This window comes from Triticum dicoccoides, chromosome 2B, assembly GCF_002162155.2.
Source record: "Triticum dicoccoides isolate Atlit2015 ecotype Zavitan chromosome 2B, WEW_v2.0, whole genome shotgun sequence".
NCBI classification, from domain to species: Eukaryota; Viridiplantae; Streptophyta; class Magnoliopsida; order Poales; family Poaceae; genus Triticum; species Triticum dicoccoides.
In genome coordinates this window covers 812589476-812604637 of record NC_041383.1, presented here as the reverse complement: position 1 = coordinate 812604637, position 15162 = coordinate 812589476, and the positions used below count along the sequence as shown (strand labels likewise).

Sequence of the window (15162 nt, the reverse complement as noted above, 5' to 3'; positions counted from 1 at the left end):
TGCCGGGGTCGAGCCGTGTGCCGGCCGCCGCGATCCCCCAGCCTCAACCAAGTGCTTGCCGGGGTCGAGCCGTGTGCCGGCCGCCGCGATCCCCCAGCCTCAACCAAGTGCTTGCCGGGGTCGAGCCGTGTGCCGGCCACCGCGATCCCCCAGCCTCAACCAAGTGCTTGCCGGGGTCGAGCCGTGTGCCGGCCGCCGCGATCCCCCAGCCTCAACCAAGTGCTTGCCGGGGTCGAGCCATGTGCCGGCCGCCACGATCCCCCAGCCTCAACCGCATCGCGCGCGAGCCCTGTTGTCCACGTCGCGCTCCGCCGAGACTCCGCCGCCCGCCACCACCACTCTGTCCAGCCCCACCGTTTGAAGGTCTCCAACAGCCGCTGCCTCCAGTCGTCGGCCGGACGGAGTCGGCTCGGCGGCCGTCGACGCCAACCAGTGCTCGGCTCGGCCAGCCTCGTAGGAGAGGAAAGAGGGGTCGGTAGTCGTGAGGGGAAGGGGATCGTGAGAGGAGAGGATAGAGGAAGAAGAAGAGAGATGAATATGACTTGTGGACCCAAACTGCCAGTGAAAGTAGCGGATGAACCCGACTTGGATCATCCCTTTTCCCAGTGCGCCAAACGTGTCTAGGGTTAGAAAAGATCGAGATCACATAGGTCAGGGTATCAACTTCAGGGATTCGAAGGTGAGGGTTCATTTGAATCAGCCTCTACAAAATCAGGGTTTATTTTAGACTTCACTCGTTGGCGCGAGGGTTAGGCCGGGCCTACCTATGAGGGGCTGTTTTGCGCGCGCCAACCAACGTTTTTGCTTCGTGCAAGGCGGGTGCACGAGGTCGCCCCTGCTGGTGTATGTGGTTCGAGAGGGTCGTCCGGCCGGAGTCACCATGGCGCACAATTATCAAGGCTGGGTCCGCCTGTCAGTTCCCGTTGCATCTTGCCGGGTCGCGTCCCTCTCGCCACCCGCGAGACGGGTGGTCAGAGAGGGCCATTCGAATAGGGGTGCGGCGGTGACCCAGCTGGCTGGCTAGCGCCCAGCTGTATCTGGGTGCAGCCCCCAGAGTAGCTTGGTCTTTTTTCTTAAAGCGGTTGTGCCTTGCTATAAGTTTGCGGTTTTATGCCGCACTCGGATGAACGTATGCGTTTGGCCTGCCCCTCGTTTTGCCTTGCACCTTCTGCTCCTGAGCACTCTTTGCATGTTGCCGATGGCGATGATCGAACGCATCTCCGACGTCTCCCTTCTTGCATGGATGTGCAACGTTTCGTTTTCTCCAGCCTTAATAGGCATGCGGTTCACCGTCAGCTGGCTCACGATCTCTGTTTTGGCGACTGTGCATTGATCGTCCAGAGGTCCCACGACGCTGGCTGCACGCCATGGAATCCGGCTGCCTACCCGGCAATGCTGAACATCTATGCTGCCATTTAGAAGACCAGCCAGGTTAAATGAGTAACTGGCTGGTCGGAGATCTTGGATTATCGCCTTTGTAGGAGACGATGCAACTGATACGTCTCAAACCTATCTATAACTTTTGATTGTTTAATGTTATTATATTATCATTTTTATATACCTTTTATATCAATTTATATTATTATTATTATGCACCAACTTATTAATGTAGTGACCAGTGCCAGTTCTTGTTTTCTGCTTGCTCTTGGTTTTACAGAAAATCAATATCTATGGAGGTTAAAATACGTACATTGCTGATTTAACACGATTTTTTGGGCCACAAAATCACTGGAACCTTCATGAGGAGTCGAGACGAGCCACGAGGGGCCCACATGGAAAGCAGGCACGGCCAGGGGGTGGCCTCCCCCTCATTCATGTCAGGTCCACAGATACCGCATTGACCTGATTTCACTGCAGATATCCCTAATAATACAGAAACCATTCATCATGCCTCCAGAAGAATTTTATCGCCGCCACAAGTCTCTGTTCCGAAGAGATTTCATCTGGAGCCCTGTTCCAGAGGACAGCCGGAGGGGGAAGCCATTGCCAGAGGCCACTTCATCAACCTTGTTGTCTCCATGACCATGTGTGAGTAATTCCTTTAGAACCTATACAGGTGCATAGTCATAGCTAGATGGTTCTCTCTCTCTTTTGGATCTTCAATACCATGTTCTCGTTCTTGATCGGTGGTGTGTTTGTCGGGACATGCATGATGAATTGTGACTATATGATCAGATTTTTGACTGAATTTATTTGGTTTTCCTTATTGCACAATTAAATATCTTTGTATTTCTCTCCGACTATCTTTGTTGGCCAAGTTCGATCGATTTATCATCAATGGAGACGTGCCTTGTAGGGGGTTCAATCTTGCGGTGATCTAACCCAGTAACAATAAGGGCCAAGACATGTATTTTATTGTTGTCACTAAGGAATAAAATGACGGGGTTTTGTCATATTGATTGACTTCTTGCACAAAATCAATTGCGGGGACAAATTATCTACCATATTTGGCAATTGCCAAACAAAATATTGTTGTGCCTAATCGAAAGAGAGCTACTACATGTCAGTCGATGAAAAAAAAAATTGGGTCAGTTGCTCGTTGCAGTCAAGCCTGCAACTGGATGACGACCTCACATTATAAGCTACCGTCTGCATATATGCACATATAGTAACTTCTACTCAGTCCTGCCCCTATGTACATAGTACTACACAGTTCTATCCCTACAATAGTACACAACCATGTCACTACAAAGTAGTTCCTAGAAGCATGTCTACACATGAGCTAGCTTGGCATGTTGGCTGGCTAGCCACCTGTCATTTCTTAAGAAGAAACCGAATAGTTGGGTCTTTACACACCCATGTACTTATTGATGCATAAGTGGCTCTCCTTCAGGACCGTGGTCCGTTACTTCTAAATTATATGGTTTTGCAGATGAACTAACTACCTACCCCCCGCAAAAAAAAACTACCTACTATTTGCTCGTCAAGATTTTTTATATATAATATAGTCGATTCAGATCCATAGTTTGATTTCGAATGGTACATATGTGTTTTTCTCCTCCAGCCACCAAGCTTTCTTTCTTAAGGCCAATGACTACTGCCATGGGAGAAAACCATCCCTCTAAAGCACCCTACCCTAGTATCACCCAGCCTAACACGCAACCCTCTAACCCCAAGCCTCAACACTAATTGGTAACATCTAATTACTCCTCGTTGTCGCCGTCACATGAGCTCCACTCTGCATCATCACCTTCGAAATTTCACCAGTACCATGAGTTGTTGGATATTGGAGATATATCAAGCAGAATTAACGTATAGTACATCTATATATAGATTGATAAATGTATTCTTTTTTCTTCATTTCCATGTCAGAGAGTAGTGTTTTTCTTTAGAAAAGTTGAATGGTCTTGCGGAAACTATCCCACGGGTTATAGTGGAATGATCAATCTAGTGCTAAAACCTCATTTTTGTTTCATGCCTCTTTTGGTATTGCATTATTACAGTTATAGATTTCTCAATTGCAAGTTATATTTAGTTTTTCCATTTTCTGCTCTTATCATTGTCAAGTTGTAGATGTATGCTATTTGATATGTTCCACGCATGGCAATGCAAGACGATAAATTATTCGTCGATAAATAAACCCAGCTAACAAATCTGGTATATCACAATTATTACTACCAAAGTTATTGCCACTCGCCTAGTTCACCTTGGCGAATGAGAGGAGCTGGCGTTTGTGAGTCCACGTCTGCTCGTACACCTCTGCCTTGTACTTGTCTTCTTTCCCGCCAATGTCTGATGCCTCGATGATGAGTTCGTAGTTCATTCCAGAAACAAGTTGCTGCCTGCCACTTACCACCTTGTTGAACTTGAGCACGCAGTTCACGTGCTTGCCGAACTCCAACACCGCCCAACGGCCGAGCTCCTGGATGTGTTGGTCGTTGATGTTTCCGATTGGTTCCCATCCATTCTCTATTGCTGTGTTCCACAATTGGTTGCCCATCCGTTCCCCACAGCCTATGGCAGGTGAGCCGATAGCATAGAGGAACGCAACAATGATGATGAGGAGGAAGCTAGATGTCCTCATGGCTATTGGATTGTCTAGTGGGGTTCTTGATCTTGAGATAGTTATGTGGGACTTTGGTGAATTGGTGATGTGAGTGGATCCAAAACAATTGAGGTAGCGGTGCTTAAATAGACATTGTTATAAGAGGCAAACATTAATTGGATGCTTATCCAAGTAGGCATTTACAATGGCATTTATGACAACCTTTTATACGGGGGTAAACTTTATTCAAAAGTTAATCAATTGGATCCATATCCGAAGGCTTTGACCTACTTAAATTTAGAAAGGTTTATACATGCATTTTAGATGGTTGTATTTCATAACAAAGGTAGTAACTAGTGCACCCACTAACAAGTTTTGAGTAATATCTTCTCCATAAAATGGTCGAAACTTAAATGAATTGGCCTAAGATAAAGAAGATAGGCATTATAAACTCACAAAAGGTAGTAGAAAGCATGTATGTAAACCTTTGTATGAAAATACAATAGTACAGAAATGGCTGGCCACAACTTTTGTTTGTGGTGCGCAATATCCAACAAGCACCACCACTATTTTTTCCAAATAATGGCAGGGTTGGCAAATTTGGTAGGACATCGATATACCCTTAGTGTTGGCGTTGAATTATTTTAGCACGACATTGATGTTTTCTGAGTTTTTTTGGGACTATACTTTGCTATGGCGTGGCCTGTTAGGACCATGCTAGTGATGGCCTACTAGTATAGGGGATCAATAATAGTCCTTTCGATAAGTAAGAGCGTCGAACCCAATGAGAAGCAAAAGGAAATGATAAGTGGTTTTTAGAAAGGTATTTTCTTCAAGTGTCGTAAGTAGTAATAACAGAGAGTTTTGTTGAAATATAATTCGTAATAAGTAACAAGTAACAATAGTAACAAGAGTGCAACAAGGTGGCACAATTCTTCTTATATCAAAATACAAGCCAAAAGTTCTTCTTGTAATGAGCAAATCATTCTTAAGGACACATGGGAAGTCTCGTCTAGTCATGTTCATTATGTTTAGTTGATTCGCGTTCACAACTTTGGGCCCGTGCTAGGGTGCCGTTCTTACTTGAACAAGCAACCCACTTGTGATTACCCCCTCTCGCAAGCATCCACAACTATTATTATTAGTCATAAAAAATTACGGGATCATAGTAGGTGCTAAAGAATAAATATAGCATAGGAGAGCAGCAACAATATCGAATCCATATATAAAGGACTTTGAATCTCTTGTTCCACGCAGAAAAAAGGGCGTGAAGTAACAGCGACAGATTGCATTGACTGAATAATAAATTATCAGACCAAAACATGGCGTAACTAGATTATTTCATGCTTTTGGAATTTGAAAGTGTATACTGCATGCATCAAATTATATTATCTCATAAAAATATGGCAATTAAAGAGTGGCAGCTAGGTAGTAGTAACCATCTATTTTATGACGTGGATCAAAGAGAATCAATCATTAGTTGCTCATGTGAGTAGTAATAGAACGAGGAGACTAACCTTAGAGGTGTGTCTGCTGGGAACATAGTAGGCATTAAAGTAAAATACCATAGTAGTTTGTGGCCTGCAGCAAATATGTAAGAAAGAGTGGAAATAATGTCAGTCCAATTATTTTCCACAGGGAGCGTGCGCTCCATTAATCATAACATGAGCCAATCCTTGTAAATACAAAATATCATGGAGCGCACGCTGCATGAGTTCAACACCAGCTTTGATGCCTTATGTACTGGGATTGAGGGAGTAGTGGTAGTCTCTCTTGCACAAAATCAATTAAGGGGACAAATTCCTTGCCATGTTTGGAAATTGCCTGCTACTTCTTGAGCTTGCGTTGGTTTTTCCCTTGACGAGCAAAGGGTGGTGCAGCAAAGTAGAGATAAGTATTTTCCTCAGTTAAGAACCAAGGTATCAATCCAGTGGGAGAAGAGCGCGCAAATCACCAATACCTGCAAAAACAATCAAACACTTGCACCCAACGCGATAAATGGGTTGTCAATCCCTTCACGGTCACTTGCAAAAGTGAGATCTGAAAGTAAAAGATTGCAAAATAGTAGATAGGAAACTAATATTATGGAAAATAGACGCGGGGGCCATAGGTTTCACTAGAGGCTTCTCTCATGAAGGAAATAATATGGTGGGTGAACAAATTACTGTCGCGCACTGATAGAAAAGCGCAAAGTTATGACGATATCCAAGGCAATGATTATGTAATATAGGGATCACGTCCGTATCAAGTAGACCGACTCCTCCCTGTATCTACTACTATTACTCCACACATTGACAGACTCTTGCCTGCATCTAGAGTATTAAATTCATAAAGAACAGAGTAACGCATTAAGTAAGATGACATGATATCGAGGAATAAAAGCAATATGATGTAAACCCCATCTTTTTATCCTCGATGGCAACAATACAATACGTGCCTTGCTACCCCTACTTTGTCACCGGGTGAGGACACTGCAAGATTGAACCCAAAGCCAAGCACTTCTCTCATTGCAAGAAAAACGAATCTAGTTGGCCAAACCAAACCAATAATTCGAAGAGAATTACAAGGATATCATATCATGCATATAAGAATTCGGAGAAGCTTCAAATAATATTCATAGATAAGCTGATCATAAATCCACAATTCATCGGATCTCGACAAACACATCGCAAAAGAAGATTACATCGGATATATCTCCAAGAATATCGAGGAGAATATGGTATTGAGAATCAAAGAGAGAGAAGAAGTCATCTAGCTACTAGCTATGGACCCGTAGGTCTGTGTAAAACTACTCATGCTTCATCGGGAGGGCAATAGAGTTGATGTAGATGCCCTCCATGATCAAATCCCCTTCCGACAGGATGCCGGAAAAGACCCAAAGATGGGATCTCATGGGAACAGAAGGTTGTGGAGGTGGAAAAGTGTTTTTGTTGATGCTTCTGAGGGTTTCGGAATATTTGTGAATTTATAGGACGAAGAAGTAGGTTTGTGGAATCACGAGGGGCCCACAAGGCAGGGGGCGCGCCCACCCCCCTAGGGCTCGCCCTCCACCCTTGCCGCCGCCTCGTGGCTCTTCTGACTTGCACTCTAAGTCCCTTGGATGTCTTCTGGTCCAAGAAAAATCATCGTAAAGTTTCATTCCATTTAAACTCCGTTTGATATTCCTTTTCTGCGAAACTCAAAAACAAGGAAAAAATAGAAACTAGCATTGGGCCCTAGGTTAATAGGTTAGTCCCAAAAATAATATAAAATAACATATTAATGCATATAAAACATCCAAACAGATAATATAATAGCATGGAACAATCAAAAATTATAGATACGTTGGAGACGTATCAAGCATCCCAAGCTTAATTCCTGCTCGTCCTCGAGTAGGTAAATGATAAAAACAGAATTTTTGATGTGGAATGCTACCTAACATATTTATCCATGTAATTTTATTTATTGTGACATGAATGTTCAGATCCACAAGATTCAAAACAAAAGTTTAATGTTGACATAAAAACAATAATACGTCAAGCATACTAATAAAGCAATCATGTCTTCTCAAAATAACATGGCCAAAGAAAGTTATCCCTACAAAATCATATAGTCTGGCTATGATCCATGTTCATCACACAAAGTATTAAATCATGCACAACCCCGGTATTAGTCAAGCAATTGTTTCACACTTTAGTATTCTCAAACTTTTTTAACTTTCATGCAATACATGAGCGTGAGCCATGGGTATAGCATATCAATGGGTAGAATATGGTGGTTGTTGAGAAGACAAAAAGAAGGTAGTCTCACATAAACTAGGCGTATCAACGGGCTACGGAGATGCCCATCAATAGATATCAATGTGAGTGAGTAGGGATTTCCATGCAACGGATGCACTAGAGCTATAAGTTTATGAAAGCTCACAAAGAAACTAAGTGGGTGTCCATCCGACTCACTTGCTCACGAAGACCTAGGGCAATTTGATGAAGCCCATCATTGGAATATACAAGCCAATTTATATAATGAAAAATTCCCACAGTATATGAAAGTGACAACATAGGAGACTCTCTATCATGAAGATCATGGTGCTACTTTGAAGCACAAGTGTGGAAAAGGATAGTAACATTGTCCCTTCTCTCTTTTCTCTTAGTAATTTTTTTGGTGGGCTTCTTTGGCCTCTTTTATTTTATTTGGGCTTCTTTGCCCTCTTTTATTTTTCATAAAGTCCGGAGACTCATCCCAACTTGTGAGGGAATCATAGCTTCCATCATTCTTTCCTCACATGGGACAATGTTCTAATAATGATGATCATCACACTTTTATTTACTTACAACTCAAGGTAAAAACTCATAATGACGGAACGGTGGAAGTTGCATGGAAATATATCTCGGAATGGCTATGGAAGTTCCATAATAGGTAGGTATGGTGGTTGTTTTGACGAAGGATAAATGGTGGGTTTAGTGCACCGGCGAAAGTTGCACGGTACTAGAGTGGCTAGCAATGGTGGAAGGGTCAGAGTGCGTATAATCCATGGACTCAACATTAGTCATAAAGAACTCACATACTTATTGAAAAAAATTATTAGCTATCGAAACAAATTATTAGACGCATGCTCCTAGGGGAAGGGTTGGTAGGAGTTAACCATCGCGCGATCCCAACCTCCACACAAAGGATGACAATCAATAAATAAACCATGCTCCGACTTCATCACATAACGGTTCACCATACATGCATGCTACGGGAATCACAAACTTTAACACAAGTATTTCTACCAATACACAATTACTCACTAACATGACTCTAATATCACCATCTTCATATCTCAAAACAATCATAAGGAATCAAACTTCTCATAGTATTCAATGCTCTATATATTAAAGTTTTTATTATATCTCCCTTGGATGCCCATCATATTAGGACCAAATTAATAACCTATCCAAATTACCACGTTGTTTAGAGACTCTCAAAATAATATAAGTGAAGCAAGAGAGTTCAATGATTTCTATAAAATAAAGCCACCGCTGTGCTCTAAAAAGATATAAATGAAGCACTAGAGCAAAATTGCCTAGCTCAAAAGATATAAGTAAAGCACATAGAGTATTCTAATAAATCATGATTCATGTGTGTCCCTCTCAAAAGGTGTGTACAGTAAGGATAATTGTGGCAAAATAAAAAGCAAAGACTCATATCATACAAAACGCTCCAAGAAAAATACATATCATGTGGCGAATAAAAATATAGCCTCAAGTAAAGTTACTGATAGATAAAGACGAAAGAGGGGATGCCATCCGGGGCATCCCCAAGCTTAGGCTCTTGGTTGTCCTTGAATATTACCTTGGGGTGCCTTGGGAATCCCCAAGCTTAGGCTCTTGCCACTCCTTATTTCATAGTCCATCAAATCTTTAATCAAAACTTGAAAACTTCACAACACCAAACTCAACAGAAAACTCGTTAGATCCGTTAGTAAAACAAAATCCAATTCTTGCATGTAGGTACTATTGTGAACTCATTCTTATTTTATATTGGTGTAATATCTACTGTATTCCAACTTTTCCATGGTTCATACCCCCCGATACTAGCCATAGATGCATCAAAATAAGCAAACAACACAAAGAAAACAGAATCTGTCAAAAACAGAACAGTCTGTAAAGATGTGAATTGATGTAAAACTTCTGCATCTCTAAAAATTCTGAAAATTAGGACAACCTGGGCAATTTGTAGATCAGAAACGTGTATAAAATTCAAGAATTTATCGCGCTCCGCTAACCAGAAACAATTCTGATACTAGATACAGAAGTTTCCGTTTTTCAGCAAAACCAATCTACTATCTTTCAAATCATCCCAAAGGTCTTACTTGGCACAAACACTAAATTAAAAATCAAAAACAAATCTAACTAGAGGTTAGATGAAAAATTTATTGAAAAATAGAACCAAAGAAAGCAAGAACAAAAATAAAATTGGGTTGCCTCCCAACAAGCGCTATTGTTTAACGCCCTTAGCTAGGCAAAAAACATAGATCTAGATATTGCCATAATAACAATAATAAGGCATATCACGTATGCTCATCTCATACTCCCTTGGTTCAGCAGCAAGCTTTCTTTGTGGTAAGCAAAAGTAATCAAAAGGGCTAAATTTAATAGGTAAGGATCCCTAAGATCAAGTTCTAGAGGAATTGGCTCCTCCTTCTGCCCCTCGTATTGTATGGTCAACTCATCATTGTAAGCGTTCTTTTGGCAAAAATTCATGAACTTATTTTCTAGAGAGAAACCTAATTCGTTGTTTCGTATAGCAAAATTATCATTAATTTCAGAAATTCTCTCAACTAAAACATCGGTAGGGACCCTTTTTCTTAAATTTTCGTTATAAGCAACATCATCAAGAGATCATAAACGCATTATTTCTTGTTGATTAAAGAGAATCCTCTCTATGGGAGGACGACTACCATCTATTTTATAATGCGCAAAAATTTCACTAGCTTCCTTCATAATGAATATAAACTCATGAGCTCGAAATATGGTAGCGGCGTGTTTAACAGAAGAATGCTCAATATTAGAGAACTCTAGAAAAATCCTTTTATGCACGGATGCATTTGAACAAATTGTCTTTCAAGTTCAATTACAAGCAAAGATATAGCGTCCACGAGACTATTAGTTTTATGGAGAATAGATCCACCTAACATGGGTAGTTCACCGGCACAAGTAAATAAATCTTGAATAACCCCTTTTCCAATAATATTGCTGCTACCTATGCGAAGCTTTTTAGTGTGCAAGATAGTAGATTCTTCATGAGGATCAGTATTAGCAAAATTATCCAAGTTTTCCTCATTATTACTATGATCTTTTTAACGATAACCTCCCCAGATTCAGACATGATGGCAACACAATTCTGTCTAGCAAACGAATGAACCGAAAATAAATGAAAAGGACAAACGGAAGAAGGGTGAATAAAAAGGCAAATCTTTTTGTGTTTTCTGAAAACGTTTTTGAAGTGGGGGAGAGGAAAACGAGAGGCGAATGGCGAATACTGTAATGCAAGAGATGAGAGTTTATTATTGGTACTTGGTAGGCTTGATGTAGATCTTGACTTGGCGTAGATCTCCCCGGCAACGGCGCCAGAAATTCTTCCTGCTACTTCTTGATCTTCCATTGGTTTTTCCCTTAAAGAGGAAAGGGTGATGCAGCAAAGTAGAGATAATTATTTCCCTCAGTTAATAACCAAGGTATCAATCCAGTAGGAGAAGAACGCGCAAATCGCCAATACCTACAGAACAACCAAAAACTTGCACCCAACGTGATAAAGGGGTAGTCAATCCCTTCACGGTCACTTGCAAAAGTGAGATCTAATAGACATAGATAAATAAAACTAAACAAAATATAAAATATTTTTGCGTTTTTCATTTATAGATCTGAAAGTAAAAGATTGCAAAATAGTAGATCGGAAACTAATATGATGGAAATAGATCCAGGGGCCATAGGTTTCACTAGAGGCTTCTCTCATGAAGGCAAATAATACGGTGGGTGAACAAATTACTGTCGAGCAATTGATAGAAAAGCTCAATGTTATGACGATATCCAAGGCAATGATTATGTGATATAGGCATCACGTCTGTATCAAGTAGACCGACTCCTGTCTGCATATACTACTATTACTCCCCACATCGACCGACTCCTGCCTACATCTAGAGTATTAACTTCATAAAGAACAGAATAACGCATTAAGTAAGATGACATGATGTAGAGGAATAAACTCAAGCAATATGATGTAAACCCCATATTTTATCCTCGAAGGCAACAATAAAATACGTGCCTCGCTACCCCTACTTTTTCACTAGGTGAGGACACCGCAAGATTGAACCCAAAGCCAAGCACTTCCCCCCATTGCAAGAAAAACCAATCCAGTTGGCCAAACCAAACCGATAATTCGAAGAGAACTACAAGGATATCTAATCATGCATATAAGAATTCAGAGAAGATTCAAATAATATTCATAGATAAGTTGATCATAAATCCACAATTCATCGGATCTCGACAAACACACCGCAAAAGAAGATTGCATTGGATAGATCTCCAAGAACATCGAGGAGAACATGGTATTGAGAATCAAAGAGAGAGAAGAAGCCATCTAGTTACTAGCTATGGACCTGTAGGTCTCTGGTAAACTAGTCACGCTTTATCGGAAGGGCAATAGAGTTGATGTAGATGCCCTTCGTGATCGAATCCCCCTCCGGCAGGATGCCAAAAAAGGCCCCAAGATGGGATCTCACGGGAACAAAAGGTTGCGGCAGTGGAAAAGTGTTTTCGTGGATGCTTATGAGGGTTTCGGAATATTTGTGAATTTATAGGACAAAGAAGTAGGTCGGTGAAGTCACAAGGGGCCCACAAGGTAGGGGGCGTGCCCACCGCCCTAGGGTGCGCCCTCCACCCTTGCATCCGCCTCATGGCTCTTCTGACTTGCACTCAAAGTCCCCTGGGTGTCTTCTGGTCCAAGAAAAATCATCGTAAAGTTTCATTTCGTTTGGACTCTGTTCGATATTCCTTTTCTGTTAAACTCAAAAATAAGGAAAAAACAGAACCCGGCACCGGGCCCTAGGTTAATAGGTTAGTCCCAAAATAATATAAAATAGCATACTAATGCATACAAAACATACAAAACAGATAATATAATAGCATGGAACAATCAAAAATTATAGATATATTGGAGACGTATCATTGCCAAACATAACAATGTTGTGCAGAAATGAGGAAGCGACTACAAGTCAGTGGACTGAAAAACTATTTTGGGTCAGTTGCTCATTTCAGTCGAGCCTTCTTCCAGACAACGACCTCACATTATAAGCTACCGTCTGCATATATGCACATAGTAACTCCTACTCAGTCCTCCCCCTATGTACATAGTAGTTCTACACAGTTCTATCCCTACACTACTACTAGTACTACACAATGTTGTCACTATAAAGTAGTTCCTAGAAGCACGTCTACACATGAACTAGCTTGGCACGTTGGCTGGCTCGCAACCTGCATGCGCGATCACACGCACTAGCGACGCTCGTGCTAGCGGCTCTCATCTTGTTTCTCAAAAACATCGCCATGGTTTGGAGTGTTTCTATAAAAATGCTAACCTACATGGATATTGCTAACGATCTCCTATCTCGTTGGTCAAAAACAGTGCCATGGTCGGGGGAGTTTCTCTAAAAAAATGTTACACCTACATGGATATTGCTACTGATTTATTGTATCCTTGGTCAAAAACATCACCACACTCGGAAGTGTTTCTCTAAAATGCTACACATACAGAGATATTTCTACTGATCATCTTTACGGTGAGATATGCTTTCTTCCAACCACAGAACTCCCCCTATTTCCTAATAATTAGTAGAATGCTATCTGGTCGGATTCCAATGAGTTGGGCAGGATTATGAAGAGGTTGTCCTTCCTCCGGGACCGCAGGATTACCCTAGTTGAGGTGGCGCACATGTTCCTACGCCGCAACGTCCAACTTCTCTAGCCTGAGCTCACCCCATGCGGGCTTATCCGGGGAAGACGACGACAACCACGACATAGGAGAAGATTTTTATGGTATGTTCTCCTCTTTGTTCAAGGGGAAGGCTATGGATTTTCCCGTGTAGACGTTTGTTTTCTCATTTCTTAAGCAGAAATTGAATAGTTGGATCTTTACTCACCCATGTACTTGTTGACGCAAAAGTGGCTCTCCTTCTCGACCGAGGTCTGTACTTCTAAATTATATGGTTTTGCATATTAACTAACTACCTACTCATTGCTCGCTAGGAAATTTATAATAACATAGTCGATTAAGATCCATAGCCTGATTTCCAATGGCACATATGTATTTTTCTCCTCCAGCCACCAAACATTTCTTTCTTGAGGCCAGTGACTACTACCATCCGAGAAAGACATCCCTCTAATGCACCCAACCCTAGTGTCACCCAGCATAACACACAGCCCTCTAACACTAAGCCTAAACACTAACTGATAACCTCTAATTACTCTCCTCCATCACCATCACATTAAGTCCACTCCGCATCATCACCTCTAAAATTTCGCCAGTACCGTGACGGTGGTTGGAGATTGGAGGTATCATTGGGCGGAATTAACTTATACTAGATGTATATAGATTGATAGATGTATTATTTTTTTCTTCATTTCCGTGTCATAGAGATGTACTTATCCTTGGAAAAGTTGAATGGTGTCCTGGAAACCATCCCACTGGTTATAGCAGAATGATCGATCTAGTGCTAATACCGTGTTTTTATTTCATGACTCTTTGGTATTGCATTGTATTGCAGTTATAGATCTCTGCAATTGCAAGTTATATTTAGTTGTTCGATTTTCTGCTCTTATCATTGTCAAGTTGTAGATGAATGCTATTTGATATGTTACAAGCATGGCAACGCAAGAGGATACATTATTAGTCGATAAAAAAACAGTTAACAAATCTGCAACATCACAATTATTACTACCGAAGTTATTGCTACCCGCCTATTTCACCTTGGCGAATGAGAGGAGCTGGCGTTTGTGAGCCCACTCCTGCTCGTACACCTCTGCCTTGTACTTGTCATCTTTCCCGCCAATGTCTGATGCGTCGATGATGAGTTTGTAGTTCATTCCAGAAACAAGTTGTTGCCTGCCACTCACCACCTTGTTGAACTTGAGCACGCAGTTCACGTGCTTGCCGAACTCCAACACCGCCCAATGTATGAGCTCTTGGATGTGTTGGTCATTGATGTTTCCAATTGGTTTCCATCCATTCTCTATTGTTGTGTTCCACAATTGGTTACCCATCCGTTCCCCACAGCCTGTGGCGGGTGAGCCAATGGCACTGAGGAACGCAACAATGATGAGGAGGAGGAAGCTAGATGTCCTCATGGCTATTGGATTGTCTAATGGGGTTCTATATCTTGAGATAGTTTTGTGGGACTTTGGTGAGTTGGTGATGTGAGTCGATCCAAAACAAGTGAGATAGGTGTGCTTAAATAGACATTGTTATAAGGGGCAGCCATTAATAGGATGCTTATCCAAGTAGGCATTTACAATGACATTTATGACAACCTTTTATTAGGGCCAAACTTTATTTAAAATTTAATCAATTGGATCCATATCCAAAGAATTTGACCTACTTAAACTTAGAAACGTCTAAATACATGTTTTCTAGATGGTTGTATTTCATAGCCGGGTATCGTC

The 15162-nt window shown here is 41.5% G+C and overlaps 2 protein-coding genes across 2 annotated transcripts; both read right to left on the bottom strand.

The window, feature by feature from the left end:
• Nucleotides 1-3530: 3530 nt before the first annotated feature.
• LOC119368956 (cysteine proteinase inhibitor 8-like) lies at nt 3531-4092 on the bottom strand. The gene has a single exon (XM_037634056.1). It carries the CDS (start codon nt 4022-4024, stop codon nt 3638-3640), a length of 387 nt encoding a protein of 128 aa, XP_037489953.1. The 5' UTR covers nt 4025-4092; the 3' UTR covers nt 3531-3637.
• A 10243-nt stretch (nt 4093-14335) lies between these two features.
• LOC119368955 (cysteine proteinase inhibitor 8-like) lies at nt 14336-14908 on the bottom strand. Its single transcript, XM_037634055.1, has one exon. It carries the CDS (start codon nt 14845-14847, stop codon nt 14461-14463), a length of 387 nt encoding a protein of 128 aa, XP_037489952.1. The 5' UTR covers nt 14848-14908; the 3' UTR covers nt 14336-14460.
• Nucleotides 14909-15162: the final 254 nt, after the last annotated feature.

Coding starts and splice junctions, on each gene's coding strand:
- LOC119368956 (XM_037634056.1), bottom strand. CDS start 4,024: ATGAGGACATCTAGCTTCCTCCTCATCATCATTGTTGCGTTCCTCTAT.
- LOC119368955 (XM_037634055.1), bottom strand. CDS start 14,847: ATGAGGACATCTAGCTTCCTCCTCCTCATCATTGTTGCGTTCCTCAGT.